The 14,449-nt window shown below is 37.1% G+C and overlaps 1 protein-coding gene across 7 annotated transcripts in view; it reads right to left on the bottom strand.

Annotated features, from left to right (window-relative positions):
• Window positions 1-14,449, bottom strand: part of KLHL7 (kelch like family member 7) — a 67,814-nt gene that overhangs the window by 39,342 nt on the left and 14,023 nt on the right. For 4 of the 7 annotated variants that reach the window (XM_072764534.1, XM_025993146.2, XM_025993147.2 and 1 more), the window contains 4 exons: window positions 10,092-10,222; window positions 5,850-5,952; window positions 4,845-4,938; window positions 4,442-4,566 (listed from right to left, as the gene is read on the bottom strand). In XM_072764534.1, coding sequence (XP_072620635.1) covers window positions 4,442-4,566; window positions 4,845-4,938; window positions 5,850-5,928 — 298 coding nt within the window. In that variant the 5' untranslated portion in view covers window positions 5,929-5,952; window positions 10,092-10,222. The remainder of the gene's footprint in view (window positions 1-4,441; window positions 4,567-4,844; window positions 4,939-5,849; window positions 5,953-10,091; window positions 10,223-14,449) is intronic. The other 3 variants (XM_025993149.2, XM_025993145.2, XM_025993150.2) reach the window with 1 other exon arrangement.

Below are 14,449 nucleotides of genomic sequence, written 5' to 3'. Positions count from 1 at the left end.
TAGCAAAGAATAATCACTCACCGTTTTAATGGCATTTTATGGATTATATGTATGGAGGCTCCATGGGGATTGAACTCACGACCCTGAGATCAAGACCTGAGCTGAGATTAAGAATTGGACACTTAACTAAGCCACTCAGGCATCCCTAACAACATTTTAATTTTTTTAAAGATATGTATGTGGTAGGTAGGTAGGTAGGTATTCATTCATTCATTCATTCATTCAGAGATGGCGAACAGGGTAAGGATAGAGGGAGAGGGAGAGAGAATTCCAAATACAGTCTTTATGGAGTGTGGTGTCCCAGATGGGGCTCGATCTCACAACCCTGAGGTCATGACCTGAGCTGAAATCAACAGTCAGCTGCCCAAACAACTGACCAGGTGCACTGCTTAGTGACATTTTAAATTAGCCAACTATTGTTCTGATTATGCCTGATAAGGAAACTTTTACTGTTATTTTTTTCTCTTGACAGATTGCATTTATAAACTTTCCTTTTAAGAAATACTTCAGTCACATTCCAAAGGTTTTGATTTATTCTGTGCTTATTGTCATATATTTCTATATAGCCTGTAAGTTCAGTTTTAATACTTCTTTAAAAATACCTTCCTAAAAAATAAAAATAAAAATAAAAATAAAAATAAAAATAAAAATAAATACCTTTCTAAATAATTCTTCAGTTAAGTATCTGAGTGTTCTGGATGGAGTAGGAGGAAATAGCTTTCCTTTTGACGTTAGTTCACAGCTTTATTGCACTGTAATAAGCAGATGTAGCCTGTGTCTCTTCTCTTTGAGGTGCTCCAGATTTTCTGTGGCTGAAGTATTTGTAAACACTCCAAGGGTATCCAAGAACTATTTGTATTCTTTGATTACTAGGTAAAAAATTCCATGATATCTACCTAAACAAGTCTGTGTTGTTCAAATCCTTATACTTTTTCTAAGCTTTATTTTTGAGATTTCTAGGCGATTCTTTTGTGTATGTTTAATTTTTTAAGTGAACTCCATGCCTTACGTGGGGCTCAAATTCATAACCCCGAGATCAAGATTCACATGCTCCACCAACTAAGCCAGCTGGGTGCCCCTCTAGGCAATTCTATAAGTAACTCAAAAGCGTTCACTAAATTCCTTTTCTGTGTAAGTCAGTTTATTTTGCTTGTAACTAGGGAAGCTGACCAGCATATCCCTATCTTGAGATCTTTATTACCTCTTTCTTTGCTGTAGTACTTCCCCTAATACTTTTCATAGAAGACTATAGGTGGATTATAAGCTGTCTTTGCAATGTCTCAAATGAATGATGTTTTAAAATGTAATTCTTTTTTTTCTACCTCCACCATTTGCATCTTATGCTATTATCTTATAACTTCAGATTGCAGATAAAAAAGTAACATCATTCTGATTTTACTTCTTTTCTAAATAAACTTTTACATTACTTATCTATTGCTATAGGAAAAACCACCCCAGAACTTGGTGGCTCAACGTAACAAAAATGTATTATTTCTTGCAATTCTATGAGTCAAGTGGGTAGTTCTTTTGATCTGGGCTGGTTGATCTGTAGTTAGCTGGTTGCTCAGTTGGGAACTGGATGGTCTAGATCGGCCTCATTTACTTATCTGGTAATAGCTGATTGGTACAGATATCAGTTAGTATAGCTCTTCTGTGCCTCAAATGGCCTCTAATCTGTTCATGATGGCAGAAGAGCCCATGGCAGCAAAGAAGGGCAAGCCCCTATGCACAATTATTTTTAAGGCCTTTGCTCATGTCACATTTGCTACACGGCCAGCCTATAGACTACAAGGGGAAAAAAAGGCTCCACCTCTTGATGGAGGAGCTACGAAGTCACATACATAAATGGTTATACATATAGGGATGGAAAGAACTGGTGGCCAATTTCTGGCTAACCTACCATACCCCCATACCCTTTCTCTCTAAAAGCTTATAAATTCTTTTTATATTAATTTTTTAAAAATTATGGTAAAACTGGGCCACTTGGGTGGCTCAGTGGTTGAGTGTCTGCCTTTGACTCAGAGTGTGATCCCAGGTCCTAGGATCAAGTCCCGTATCAGGGTTCCCACTGGAAGCCCGCTTCTCCCTCTAACTCTGCCTCTTTCTCTGTGTCTCTCATGAATAAACAAATATTAAAAAAAAGATTATAGTAAAACACTTGCAACATAAAACTTACCATTAGTGACATTTAGTTCATTCACCATGTTGTGCCACCACCATCACTATCTAGTGCCAGAGTATTTTTATCACTCCAAACAGAAGTTCTCTCGATTTTGGAGGCAAAAAAATATCACTAGGATATATCTAGGAGAGGAGTATCTTACTTCATCAGGTCTGTATTAGCATAATTTACTGTGAAAGGTAAAGTTTTTAAGCTCAAATAAGTTTTATTATTTTTTTGATATTGCTTTTCCTTCATCTGTTCCTTCTGGACTTCCTACTTCATATCGTGTCTTTCATGCTTTCACTAATGATCTCCACTTCTCTGCATTTTTGTTTTGTTATTATGAAGCAGTTTTCTCTGTTTAATCTTAAGTTTGATTTTTAGGAGTATCCATTCTACTTTTCAATGCAGTTGAACTTCATGGAAAATCAGACCCTCCTCTCCACCCTATTCATATGCATTTTAAGTTCTCCATTTCTGGGGAATCCCTGGGTGGCTCAGTGGTTAAGTGCCTGCCTTCGGCCCAGGGCGTGATCCTAGAGACCCGGTCCCACGTCAGGTTCCCTGCATGGAGCCTGCTTCTCCCTCTGCCTGTGTCTCTGCCTGTGTGTGTGTGTGTGTATGTGTGTGTGTGTGTGTGTGTGTGTGTGTCTCATGAATAAATAAGATCTTAAAAAAAAAAAGTTCTCCATTTCTTACAGTAATCTGTCTACAGGAGACATTCATTTCAAGCTGTTTAGCTTGATATTCTGTCTCTCAAACTACTGGGTTTCTTTTAATCTAGTATGATCTTTGCCCAATTCCATCAAGTACCATGGGCTCCTTTAGCATTCAAGGAAGCCAGCTTGTTGGGATCTTCTAAGCAAGAGAGAATTGACAAGTGGTAAAAACAGAGTTCTCTGATCAGTTCAGGGAGAGCCATGCTCAGGGCTAAATAGAAAGCAGGCTGAATCAGTTCCCTTAGGTACTGAGAGTGCAGTTGGCTCAACGGGCTGGGCCACTATCTTTGCCCCAGGCTCAGTCAGAGAATCAGGCTCCCTTCTAAGCTGTTAAGCTGTTTCCTCTCAGCTTTGAAAACAATGACAGAAGACAACCAGAAGTAAAATTCCTAAATGGTCTCCTCGGAAGCTCAAAGTCTAAGACATGGTTAGCACAAGCCTGCTCTAGGTTCCACAGTATGGTTTGTACCACTACATCCACTCCCTACTCTGGCTGTTTTTCTTTCTAGTTGAATCACCTGGTTAGAAATTTAGAGTGCTAGGGAATTAGGGAAAAATACTTAAAGTCATCATCTTCCAAAAACTTCTTTGAATTCTCTCTTTACAACAAATTTTGTGAGAATATTTATTTATATAAGGGGAAATAAGTAAAATCTCAGGAACATAAATCTTATTGATAAATGGAGCCTGAGACTATGGTCCAGAGAAATAGAGGGACTCATTCCAGAATGTTCCTGCTGCACAGGTGAGATTAGAGACTGGTCTTTCTAAAGATTTTATTTATTTATTTATTTATTTATTTATTTATTTATTTATTTATTTATTTGGGAGGGGAATGCATGAGGAGGGGGCAGCAGAGGGAGAGGGACAAGCAGACTCCTTGCTGAGTGCTCAGCCTAACATGGGGCTCCATCTGAAGACCCCAAGATCATGACCCGAGCTGAAATCAACAGTCAGATGCTTGACTGACCCACCCAGGCACCCCCTATAGCAGTCCCTGAATTAGTATCTTAATTTATATTCTAGGATTTTTAAGTCTTCTAGTATACAACAGTTAGCACATCTGACAATGTGGAGAGGCAACATAATGTAGCAGTTAAGAACAAGATTACCTGAATTCCAACCTCAGCACCTCCACATACTAGCTATTAGACCTCAGGCAATATAAACAACCTCAGTTCTTATCCAAGCCAGACTGCAGCAATCTTAAGTGCTTCAACAAAGGTGAACATTCATATTAATGATATCATATATCACACCACCACCAGATGCAATCCTTACTCTTCATTCTAGATACACAAAAACTCATTATTAAAGCTATTTTATATTTTGGAAAATGTTAACACAATATTTAATGGGCTTGTTGCTGCCCAGGTTAATAGGTATCCCCCCAAGCATCTCTCAAAATTTATTTTGAGTGTATTTTCTAGTGGACAGTGTCTCTGAAATTAAATGAGGATGCTTATAATAACCACACTTTTAAAAATTAAAATAGACATTAAAATTTGGTTTTGTTTTTGGTTTTGTTTTTATTTTAAATAGGAATGTGATTTCTTACCAAGACAATTTGAAGCATCAACTTGTTCTTTCAAAAAATCAACACACATTTTCTTCACAGGTTCAATCTGGTACTGGTTTGCTGCATCTAACAAAGACTGAACGTTGTTGCTATTCACAGAAATTCTGCAAAGAAGTTAAAGTGAATATTAATTTCCTACAATTCTTTTTTATTATTTTAATAATGCTATTATAAAACGTATCCTACTAACCCCTGAAATTAAACAGAAAATTAAGCTTTTCAGTCCTTGCATCAGTATGGTGTTAAGTTCCTCAAACATCCCTGTTCTTGTAGTTTTTCATGTTGAAGAATTTGGAGCATATCAATGTGTCACCACAATGCTCTCTGCCCAGTAGATCCCAATCTTACCTCTCTACAACAGAAATGATCCTTCTTAACTTACCTAGCAGTATAAGCAAATTCCACAAGCTGTTCGATAATGTCAGGTTCAGCATCTTTGAGTTCAACTTCAAAGGACTTTGATTCAAGCATGTTAGCTAAAATGAAGAGAAGAAATATAAATGGCATGAGTACTATCACCAGTTTAACTGAGGACTAGATCATTCCAGGCCATGTTAAGTATAGAAAAGAGTAATAGGCAGAGATCTCTCTGAGAAAAAAAAAATACCCAGAAGGCCCAACATTCCTACAATAAATGTATATTGATTCTCAACATTTATGTGCCTTAAAATAAGCTTAGAAATTAGTGAATTAGTGTACTTCTTTAAAAAAAATTAAAAAGGGCCATGTAAACATATGCATAAAACTAGATTTAGTATTTCCCCAAGTCCTATAATAATTTAGTAGCACTCTTCTAAATTGCTATGAGAAAAACTACATCTGACATAGCCAGCAAAAATCTACAAGAACGACGACAGTTATATATAAATATAATAAGCTATAGCTAGCAAAGCTCTCTCATTCTTTACCAAAAACCTCATAGGTAGCCAGAGCACCAAAGAGAAAATTTGAGGCAGATATATTACATAATATGATCAAGCTCATAAAACAGTACTAAGCAGAGGAACCAGGACTTGGACCCAGTTCTCAAACTCTAAATCTAGAGTTCTTTTTAGTATGGTATGCTATACCTCATATTTCATTTTTATTTAATTTACTGATAAATTATTCTAACATTTATTTTCTTCTTTGCCTTTCCATCTGAGGTTAAGAAGAAAACTGGGCATTCAAATAGAAACTGTATCTTCATCCATAAAGGGCCTGGGCCTGCAGGGCTAATGAAAGGATATTTTTCTTTTGCTCAATCCTCATCATAACCACTTTTCAATCTCTTCATTGTTTTATGGCCTTAATTTCTAAAGAGCTTTAAAAACGAGGAAGATATTTTCATTTAGACTCTACTTCATTCTGATGGGAAAAATACTATGTTTTACTTTAAGATACTTACTTGTGAACATTAAGTTAAAAAAATGACTGGCTGCTGCAAGGACAACTCGATGAGCAGGTATCTTTCTTTCCTGGACCATAAGGATTACATCACACAACGTTTTCTAGTCAAGAGAGATATAAATGAAATTAAAACGGGTTCACTGGGTGTGGCTTAGCAAATACACAAAATCAGCACTTGCGAAATGCTTTATTTCTATTTCCTATTCAAATCCAGTCTTTGTCCAGCACAGACTTGGTTCATAAGACCCATTTAAGAAGGACTTACAGAGTTGCTATCATGATTTGCTGTATCAAAATGGCATTGAGCAGTATAAACAGGGGAAAATAATCTGAGAAGTAATCTACTAATCCCTTAAGGAAACCATTTTTTTTTTTCCTGACACAAATTCTAATGTATTTCTCATGGTGAGATTTTTACAGGGACATTAAATGACATAAAAGCAATGCCCTTGATGGTTTTTCAAACATAGCAATCTGGATTTTTAAAAAATTATCTATTCTTGATAGGATCCAGAGTGCACACTGTATTTCCCAAGAGAGTAGCCTACACAGATCTAATGTGAAACAAGAACTCTGAATGCACAGAGTGGACAAACCAAGTGACCATTCAGTACTCTTTCCTTAAGTAAAACTTCTCTCAAATGCATGTCTGATAGGAGCTGGATAGCAACCACTTTTAAATTGTTATTTCTGTCCAAGGCCAAAATGGTATCTGTCACTCTAGGTTGCTGAAACAAGGCAGGTATAACGTACAGGACAGTCTCAGAGAAAATTTGGAGCTTGCGATAGGTTAGGCACTCCTTATAACATTGGGAACGTGAGACAGTATTTTCAGAGTTAAAAAAAAAAAAATCACAAATCTAAATACTGGCTTAGTAGCTCAGAAGATATGGCATTTTGTAAATGTTAAGTATTTACTAAAACTATTAATATAATTTCAGATAGGTAAGTCACTACATTCTACTTTATAACTCCACGAATAAAAATCCAAATGAGATGGTAATGCTCAGAACAACAAAGGAAACACAGGCTTTATTTTTTATTTTATAATGGGCCAAAAGATGAACAAAATTTTACTTTTTCAGCTACGTCAAGATTTTTTCTATAAGGCCTAGGGCCTACTGCTTAGATATTACATGCAGACTACTTATAGCTTAAGCCATTATTATCTGAGTAGTGTCCTGAATTTTTAAATTTTTATTTCCTTTGACTTGGCGGGAGAGGTAGAGTAGGTAGGCATAGTTCTCAGGTGATTTTGCCACATACCACACCCAAAATAATAGGTAGCAAAACCAAGTCAACTATTTGGTGGATCTAGTTGCTAAGGGGAAAGAAAGAAAGAAAAAGAAAGGTGGAAGGAAAAGAAGGAAAGGAGTGAGAAAAAGAATTCCGACAGAACAAGCAAATAAGCAAATTAGATAAGGGAGGAGTCTATGGCTGCTGACAGAAGTTCCGAAAGATGTATAACTATTCTGAAATGTAGCAAAAAACCTTGCCAAAATATATATTCAGCAATAGGGAATTTTAGTTGCATGAATACATAGGCATTTCAGTAAGTTAAAGAAAGAAATCAGAGAGATCTCTGCACAGCAATTTAGTTCTTTAAGAATAGTCTCCAGCTAGATATTAACATTGTGGAAGGAACAGGAGGTACTTTTTGTATCCAAACGGTACATCTGACTGTGCTACACTAGATTAACAGGTTTCAACAAGAGATGGGATTGATTTAAAGAGAAGAGACTCTTCTCAGGAAGAGTGTATCCTGTAGACAGAAAATGGGAAGAGACAGAGATCTGGGTTACACTGGAGAATATGAGAGGTAACAAGTCCTATGTGAATTGAAAAGAAACAAACAAAACTACCTTTTGTACATGTTTACTGGATAAAGGAAAAGAAAACCTTGCAATTTGTTTATATGCCCCCATTCTGTTACATCTTTAATATTTTTAGCATTTGAATTTTAGTCTCTTAAAATTACGCACAGATTTGTGACTTAATCTGAAATTCTCACCATCTAAAATAACTTTTAGTAGGCTTTAGATCGAAGGATCTATTTATTACTGATGACTTATGTGTTTCATCATACATAGGCCATCTTCTTTTACACTATTTATTATGGTTCCTTGTCTTCTTTTTTCTTTAACTACCAGGTGCTATTTTGGTCACATTTTCTTTGCACTTTTGTACTTTTTTCTTGTTTTAGGAACTTACTTACAGATCTGTCAAATATTTGCAAAGTGAATTCAGCAGGGTTATTAGTCAAATATTCTAGGAATGCAAGGAAGGTTCAAGAATAATCCTTTAATGTAAGTCAGCATACTGACAGGTTAAAACTTTATGTAGAAAAACTTCAATAGATGGCAAAATGAAAAATTTACTTCCTTTTATACTCTAACAAAGAAAACGATGTATATGTATGCTGAAGGTGATTTGACTCAAGAGCAAACATCACATTTAATGGTGACACAGAAGAAGCATTTTCATTTAAGTCTGAAACAGAGAAACATATGCTATCATTACTATTATTCAATTATTATTCTAGAAATTTTAGCCAAACTGAAGCCTCTGCCTCAGCCACTCTAGCCAATTTACCAGTCTTTAAGAGTTAGCAAGCACCTTTAGCCCTTGTGATTAACTGAACCTTTCTTTGTATGGGAACCAAACCCTCTTGTACAATCCCCACTACCCCTCACTCTGGGGCACCAATACACAATCTCAAACACTGCCATAATGTCTGTAGCTGGTACCACTGAGTCTAAACGCAACCAAGAAGTGTTATAGATCACTGTGCTTCCCTTTTACTGATTAACTGCCCTAAAATTCCTTTAAAAATCTTTGGGCCAGGCAAAAACCTCAGTGTTGGTTTTTAGACAAAAGTCTGCCTTCTCCCCAGGTGGCCAGCCTCCTGAATAAAGCTCATAATCCTTTCCAATCAAAATTTGTCTCTTCAGTATCAGCTTTTTGAGCAATGAGCAGCTGAAACTGGGTTTTTAGGTAACAAAATTGGTAAGAAAGTAAAGATAAACTTAACATTCGTAGAATTAAATAAAAAGTAAGATGGCTAGGCATAAATAAGATAAATATGAAAAAGCAATCAGCTAACCTATATGTGAGCAGTAAGCCATAAAGAAACATGAATGGGGGATAAACAACAACCCAGCATAGCAGCAACAAAATAATTAAATATTGAGAAATAAACCTAAGAAATGTGAGGGAGCTACCTTAAGTAGGAATTTGATAGATGATAAAGATACTATTTCAAAAATGTGTCAAGAGGGTGGAGCCCATGCAATGTTCAGGTCAGTGAAACTATTTCCTATGATACTGTAACAGTGGATACATGTCACTATACATTTGTCAACATCCACAGAATGTACAATACAAAGAATAAACCATAATGTGGACCACAGTTCATAATAATGTAACAATACTGGCTCAAAAATTTTAACAAATGTATCATGGCTATGTTAGCAAGTAGTTAACATAGGGAAAACTGGGAGGGGGAGAGGGAAAATGGGGACTCAGTACTTTCTGCTCAATTTTTTGGTAAACATAAAACTACTCTAAAAAGCAAAGTCTATTAATTTAAAAAATGTGATGTGAGAATGGATAATTGAAAAATGGCATTAGTATAACTGTTACCCACTAGGGGAAACATTAGATTTCTCTTTCATAATGTAGTCGCTCTTCCTCTGGGCAAGTTAAGTACTGGAAAGGAAAGTTCAGTCCTTTTCTCCACTGTCACTTGTGGAAGACGGTCTATATGATGAACGAGAGTAAAGGAGAGGTCACTGACCACACACTGCCAGGCCTTCTGGCAGATGTTCTTTTATAAGTCTGCCCCAAAGTAGACATAACTCATCTCAAAGGTTTGGAACCAACAGTGGAAGAGAGCTGCTGAAACCCATATTCAACGCAGTAAAGAAACTTTGGTGATACTTTAGTGCCTGCAAATATTAGGGATTTCTTCAGGAACAGTTCTTTGGTTAGGAAAGATTTCATTTCAAAACAGGCAAGCATTTGAGGCAAGTGTTGGTAGAATGACCTTCTGCTGTCTTTACATGTTTGCCAGGTAAAACTGCAAAAGGCAGTAGACTCCACTTAAGCCCTAAAGCATTGTAAGAGGTTCTAACTTTTTATAATATGTGTTGGCGTTACTAAGAGGCATGCAATCATCTAATTCTATTCCCAAATTCTATTCTTCATCATATCCCAAGAAGAGGACTGAGGAATGACTAACCTTTGGATTTAAGTAGCTTGTCAACAAGGTTCTGCAATCAGTCCTGCCCAGCGTGATTTCAAGCTGGCCCTGGGTATAAATCCCTGAGTAGACTGTAGATTCAACTATAGTTGGGTGGTGGATTTAAATCACTGAAAAAATAAAGGGAAATGCAGCCCTTATTATATGGGGGTAAATCATCTTCTTGGATTGAGATACTAGGAAAGCCTCAACAAAGCCATAATAAACTCAAAAGCTAAGAAAAAAAATTAAAAAGCCCTTAGCAATCTTATTTGCTCAGAAAAACAGCAGTGGATATACACATATATAATCACAATAAGGCAAGTGAGAAAGTGAAAGAAAAACAAAGTTAGACATAAGATTAATAGAGGAAAAGGGGAATTTTTTTCTTTAAGGGAAACATGACAAGTTAGGTCAAACAGCTTTAAAAAGAAAAGAAGATACAGTTCAGTATAAATGCTCTTTAAAAGACGGGACTAAGAAAAAAAAAAGTTACTTTTACTGTTATTTATTCAAGTAAGGTGACATATAAGCCAAAAAGACACATGGAGGGAGAAAAGTAAAGTTCAGCAGTAGACTAAAACAGTTCTCTCAGAAAAAGCCTGGATTGAAGAAATTTTTGTTAAGAGCTCTCTTAAAGCCAAAGGTAAGATATCAAACACATAATCAGAGGACTGCCCTTAAAAATTGGGACAGTTGTAACAGGTGATTACATTAAATTCAAATAGCTTTGTAAAGTTTCTGAAAAGGAAGATCAACTATAAAGTAGCTCATCCATTATGTAATTTGCAAGGTGATATGGGTAGAAAGACAGGAAAGCTACATATATAGTGGAACATATCAGGGAAGTCTGTGGAAATAAGACTGTAAGGAAGAGTACTAGGTCATACTAAAGGGAAGCCAAGTAATGCAGATATAATTCAAGCCTAAGTTAGATGCTGAACTTGTCCATAATTGGAATTACTTTACTGTGGGTTGTGAAGACTGGCAGCAGCTCAATCAATCCTGAACATATGGACCTCTTGATTTCCACTATGACCGTGTCTGTAAGAAAGGCACTAAGAGGAAGAAGAAAAACATTTGGGCTTCAAATCAAAAGGAAAAAAAAAGTAAGGAAGGTATTCCGGTCTAAACAATGTTAGCTCTTGGGATGCCTGGGTGGCTCAGCAGTTGAGTGTCTACCTTCGGCTCAGGGCATGACCTTGGAATCTGGGATCCAGTCCCGTATCCGGCTCCTGTGGTGAGCCTGCTTCTCTCTGTGTCTCCGCCTCTCTCAGTCTCTCATGAATAAATAAATTAATCTTTAAAAAAAAAATGTTAGCTCTATACTATGTAGAAAGGAAAGGGTTCAACTTGAACAGGTTAACAACTAAGCTGAGGATCCCTGAAAGGAACAAACAGAGACACAGCCCATTTTGACACACATAGGTAGCAAAAAGGAATATGTCTGCTACCACTGAATTTCCAAGGCCTGGAAAACTCAAATAATGAGAAAGGACAAGGTTTTGAGGAGTACACTGTAAAGGCCATGTTAGTCCCTAAAGGGACCTTAAACTTTAGAACAGTCAAAGGTCATTCTCCAGCTGAAATAAATGGAAAGGAAAAAAAGACCCTCCCCAAGAGATAGGATTAGTAGATACAAGGAATTTCTCCCTGTGTCTCCGCCTCTCTCAGTCTCTCATGAATAAATAAATTAATCTTAAAAAAAAAAAATGTTAGCTCTATACTATGTAGAAAGGAAAGGGTTCAACTTGAACAGGTTAACAACTAAGCTGAGGATCCCTGAAAGGAACAAACAGAGACACAGCCCATTTTGACACACATAGGTAGCAAAAAGGAATATGTCTGCTACCACTGAATTTCCAAGGCCTGGAAAACTCAAATAATGAGAAAGGACAAGGTTTTGAGGAGTACACTGTAAAGGCCATGTTAGTCCCTAAAGGGACCATAAACTTTAGAACAGTCAAAGGTCATTCTCCAGCTGAAATAAATGGAAAGGAAAAAAGACCCTCCCCAAGAGATAGGATTAGTAGATACAAGGAATTTCACTACAGGACAGGATCATAATGGGGACACAAGGGTGCAGAATAACAAGGTGGATCAGAACTGTAGAGAATGCAAGGCCACAAACTGCTCTGCACGACTGCCTGCTACAAACGTGGATCATTCTCGCAAAAGAAAATACTTTGTCACTAGACAGAACTCAACTACTTCAGCACTGGGCTACCTAAGGTTCAAAAAAGAAATAAATACTGAGCTTTAAATGCACAGGACAGACAACAGGGAAACTCTAGAAGACCTGGCAGCTGAGTAAATCCCCCTGGCAAATTTCTCCAAGAACAAGGACTATGCCAGTGAAGCAGATGAAATTCCTTCCCTATATGGTCAACTGTCTCTATTAGCCTCTTGATAAGTGATTTCTCTCATCTGAGTTTAGAGTCTGCAAATTACAGACAGCCAACAGTCTGGCAGCAATCTGTGCAAGCAAAAAGCCAAGATATCTTTATGTTTTCTTTGAAGATTCTCTGTTCCCTAGAAACCAGAGTTTCTGTTGTTTTTGTCAGAGAACAATAATGTGGGTTAGGACTTTATAGTAAGGTGTCAACATCTGCACTATTTATTATAGAGATGGGAGATTTGCTTGTATCTTTTCAGATTTGTGGGGATGCTGCTGTGCTAATCTTAAAGAGTCCTAGGAATCCTACAACATTCTGAAAACACGTGGCACCAACTACTTTGAAATTAGAGAAATTCATCTTTGGAAGCACTAAACTAAATATATTCCAATGGAAGAAAGCTTCCCCAAATTTATCCAACACTTAAGAGAACGCCTTCTGGCTGAGATTGAGCAGTGAAGAAACCAAGGAGAGCACATATTTGGAAAGACCTTTAATTTTAACTCAGAGGGAAATCACAGGTGTGGGAATTTAATAATGAGTGGGTTCATAAGAGTCAAATTTGGGGGGATTTCATGTTGCTAGTATAGAATTAAGAGTCTAAGCTGTCATTTGGTTGTTCACTGCAGATAATCTGGAGAGCTATGAATGAAATCTTGGCTGAAAAAATTTGAGATGGGAAATAGAAGTAAATTTCCAATCAGGAGTTAATAGATCATCTACCCATTTAAAATATTTCTGGAGTAAAAAAAATTAAACTTAAAAAATTTTATTTATTTGAGGGCAAGTGAGTGGAGGGGCAGAAAGAGAGGGAGAAGCAAACTCCCTGCTGAGCAGGGACCCTAATATGGGACTCACAGGAACCTAGAATCATGACCAGAACTGAACCAACTGAGCCACCCAGTTGCCCCTTAAATAACCTTTCTAAACTGGTCTACAGAGGATACACAAAAGAACAGTTATTGATAAAGGATCCCCATGGGATGCCTGGATGGCTCAGTGGTTGAGTGCCTTTGGCTTGGGGCGTGATCCCAGACACCCAGGATCGGCTCCCGCGTTGGGCTCTCTGCATGGAGCCTGCTTCTCCCTCTGCCTGTGTCTCTGCCTTTTTCTCTCTGTGTCTCTCGTGAATGAATAAATAAAAATCTTAAAAAAAAAAAAAAAAAGGATGCCTTTAAGATAAAACAAAATGCTACCTGTGCAGGGAAAAAAAAAAAAAAACAGAAAAATCTTAAAAAACAAAATCTTGGAAGTATGAATTTACAGCTAATTGGTACAGTTACCTTCTGCTGGGAGTTGAGATGGGGCTTTGATGCCTGAATTCTACCATCCAGCCATTTGAGATTCTCATCAGGGAGTTTATACAAAGATTAATAGCCAAGTGAGACATAATAAAACACATTATTGGGGTGCCTGGGTGGCTCAGGTAGTTAAGCATCTACCTTCCGCTCAGGTCATGATCCTGGTGTCCTGGGATGGAGCTCCATGTCTGGCTCCCTACTCAGTGGGAAGTCTGCTTTTCTCACTGCCCACCTCCACCCTGGCTAGTGCATGTGTGCCTGCTCTCTCAAGTAAATAAAATCTTTAAAATTATAAAACATTAAAAAAATACTATTGATAAATGGGTAAGTACTGGGTAACCCTCATCTACTCACACTCATATATCCCAATAATCTAAATTTTGGAATTTGCATATTCATATGTTCAATAGTGGAGAAAAAAAGATAGCTGGGCCCAAATCCAGCTTATAGAGTCCATCATACGACATACTTTACATATCCTCTTTAGTAGGCGGAGACCTTAAGCAAAAGTATGTGAATTTCAAAATAGTAATCCTACCATTAATAGAACAGCAATGTCTTAACTTCGAGCTTAATTAGATTACTTCTCTCTCACTGGGCAAAATTTGTAGGAGAGAGAGGGATGAGCTCGTTATACCCCATTTTCTTTCCTTTGGGTGAG

Source organism: Vulpes vulpes, chromosome 7 (assembly GCF_048418805.1).
Source record: "Vulpes vulpes isolate BD-2025 chromosome 7, VulVul3, whole genome shotgun sequence".
Lineage (NCBI taxonomy): Eukaryota > Metazoa > Chordata > Mammalia > Carnivora > Canidae > Vulpes > Vulpes vulpes.
The sequence above is the reverse complement of the archived record's forward strand: the minus strand, read 5'-3'. Positions and strand labels throughout refer to the sequence as shown.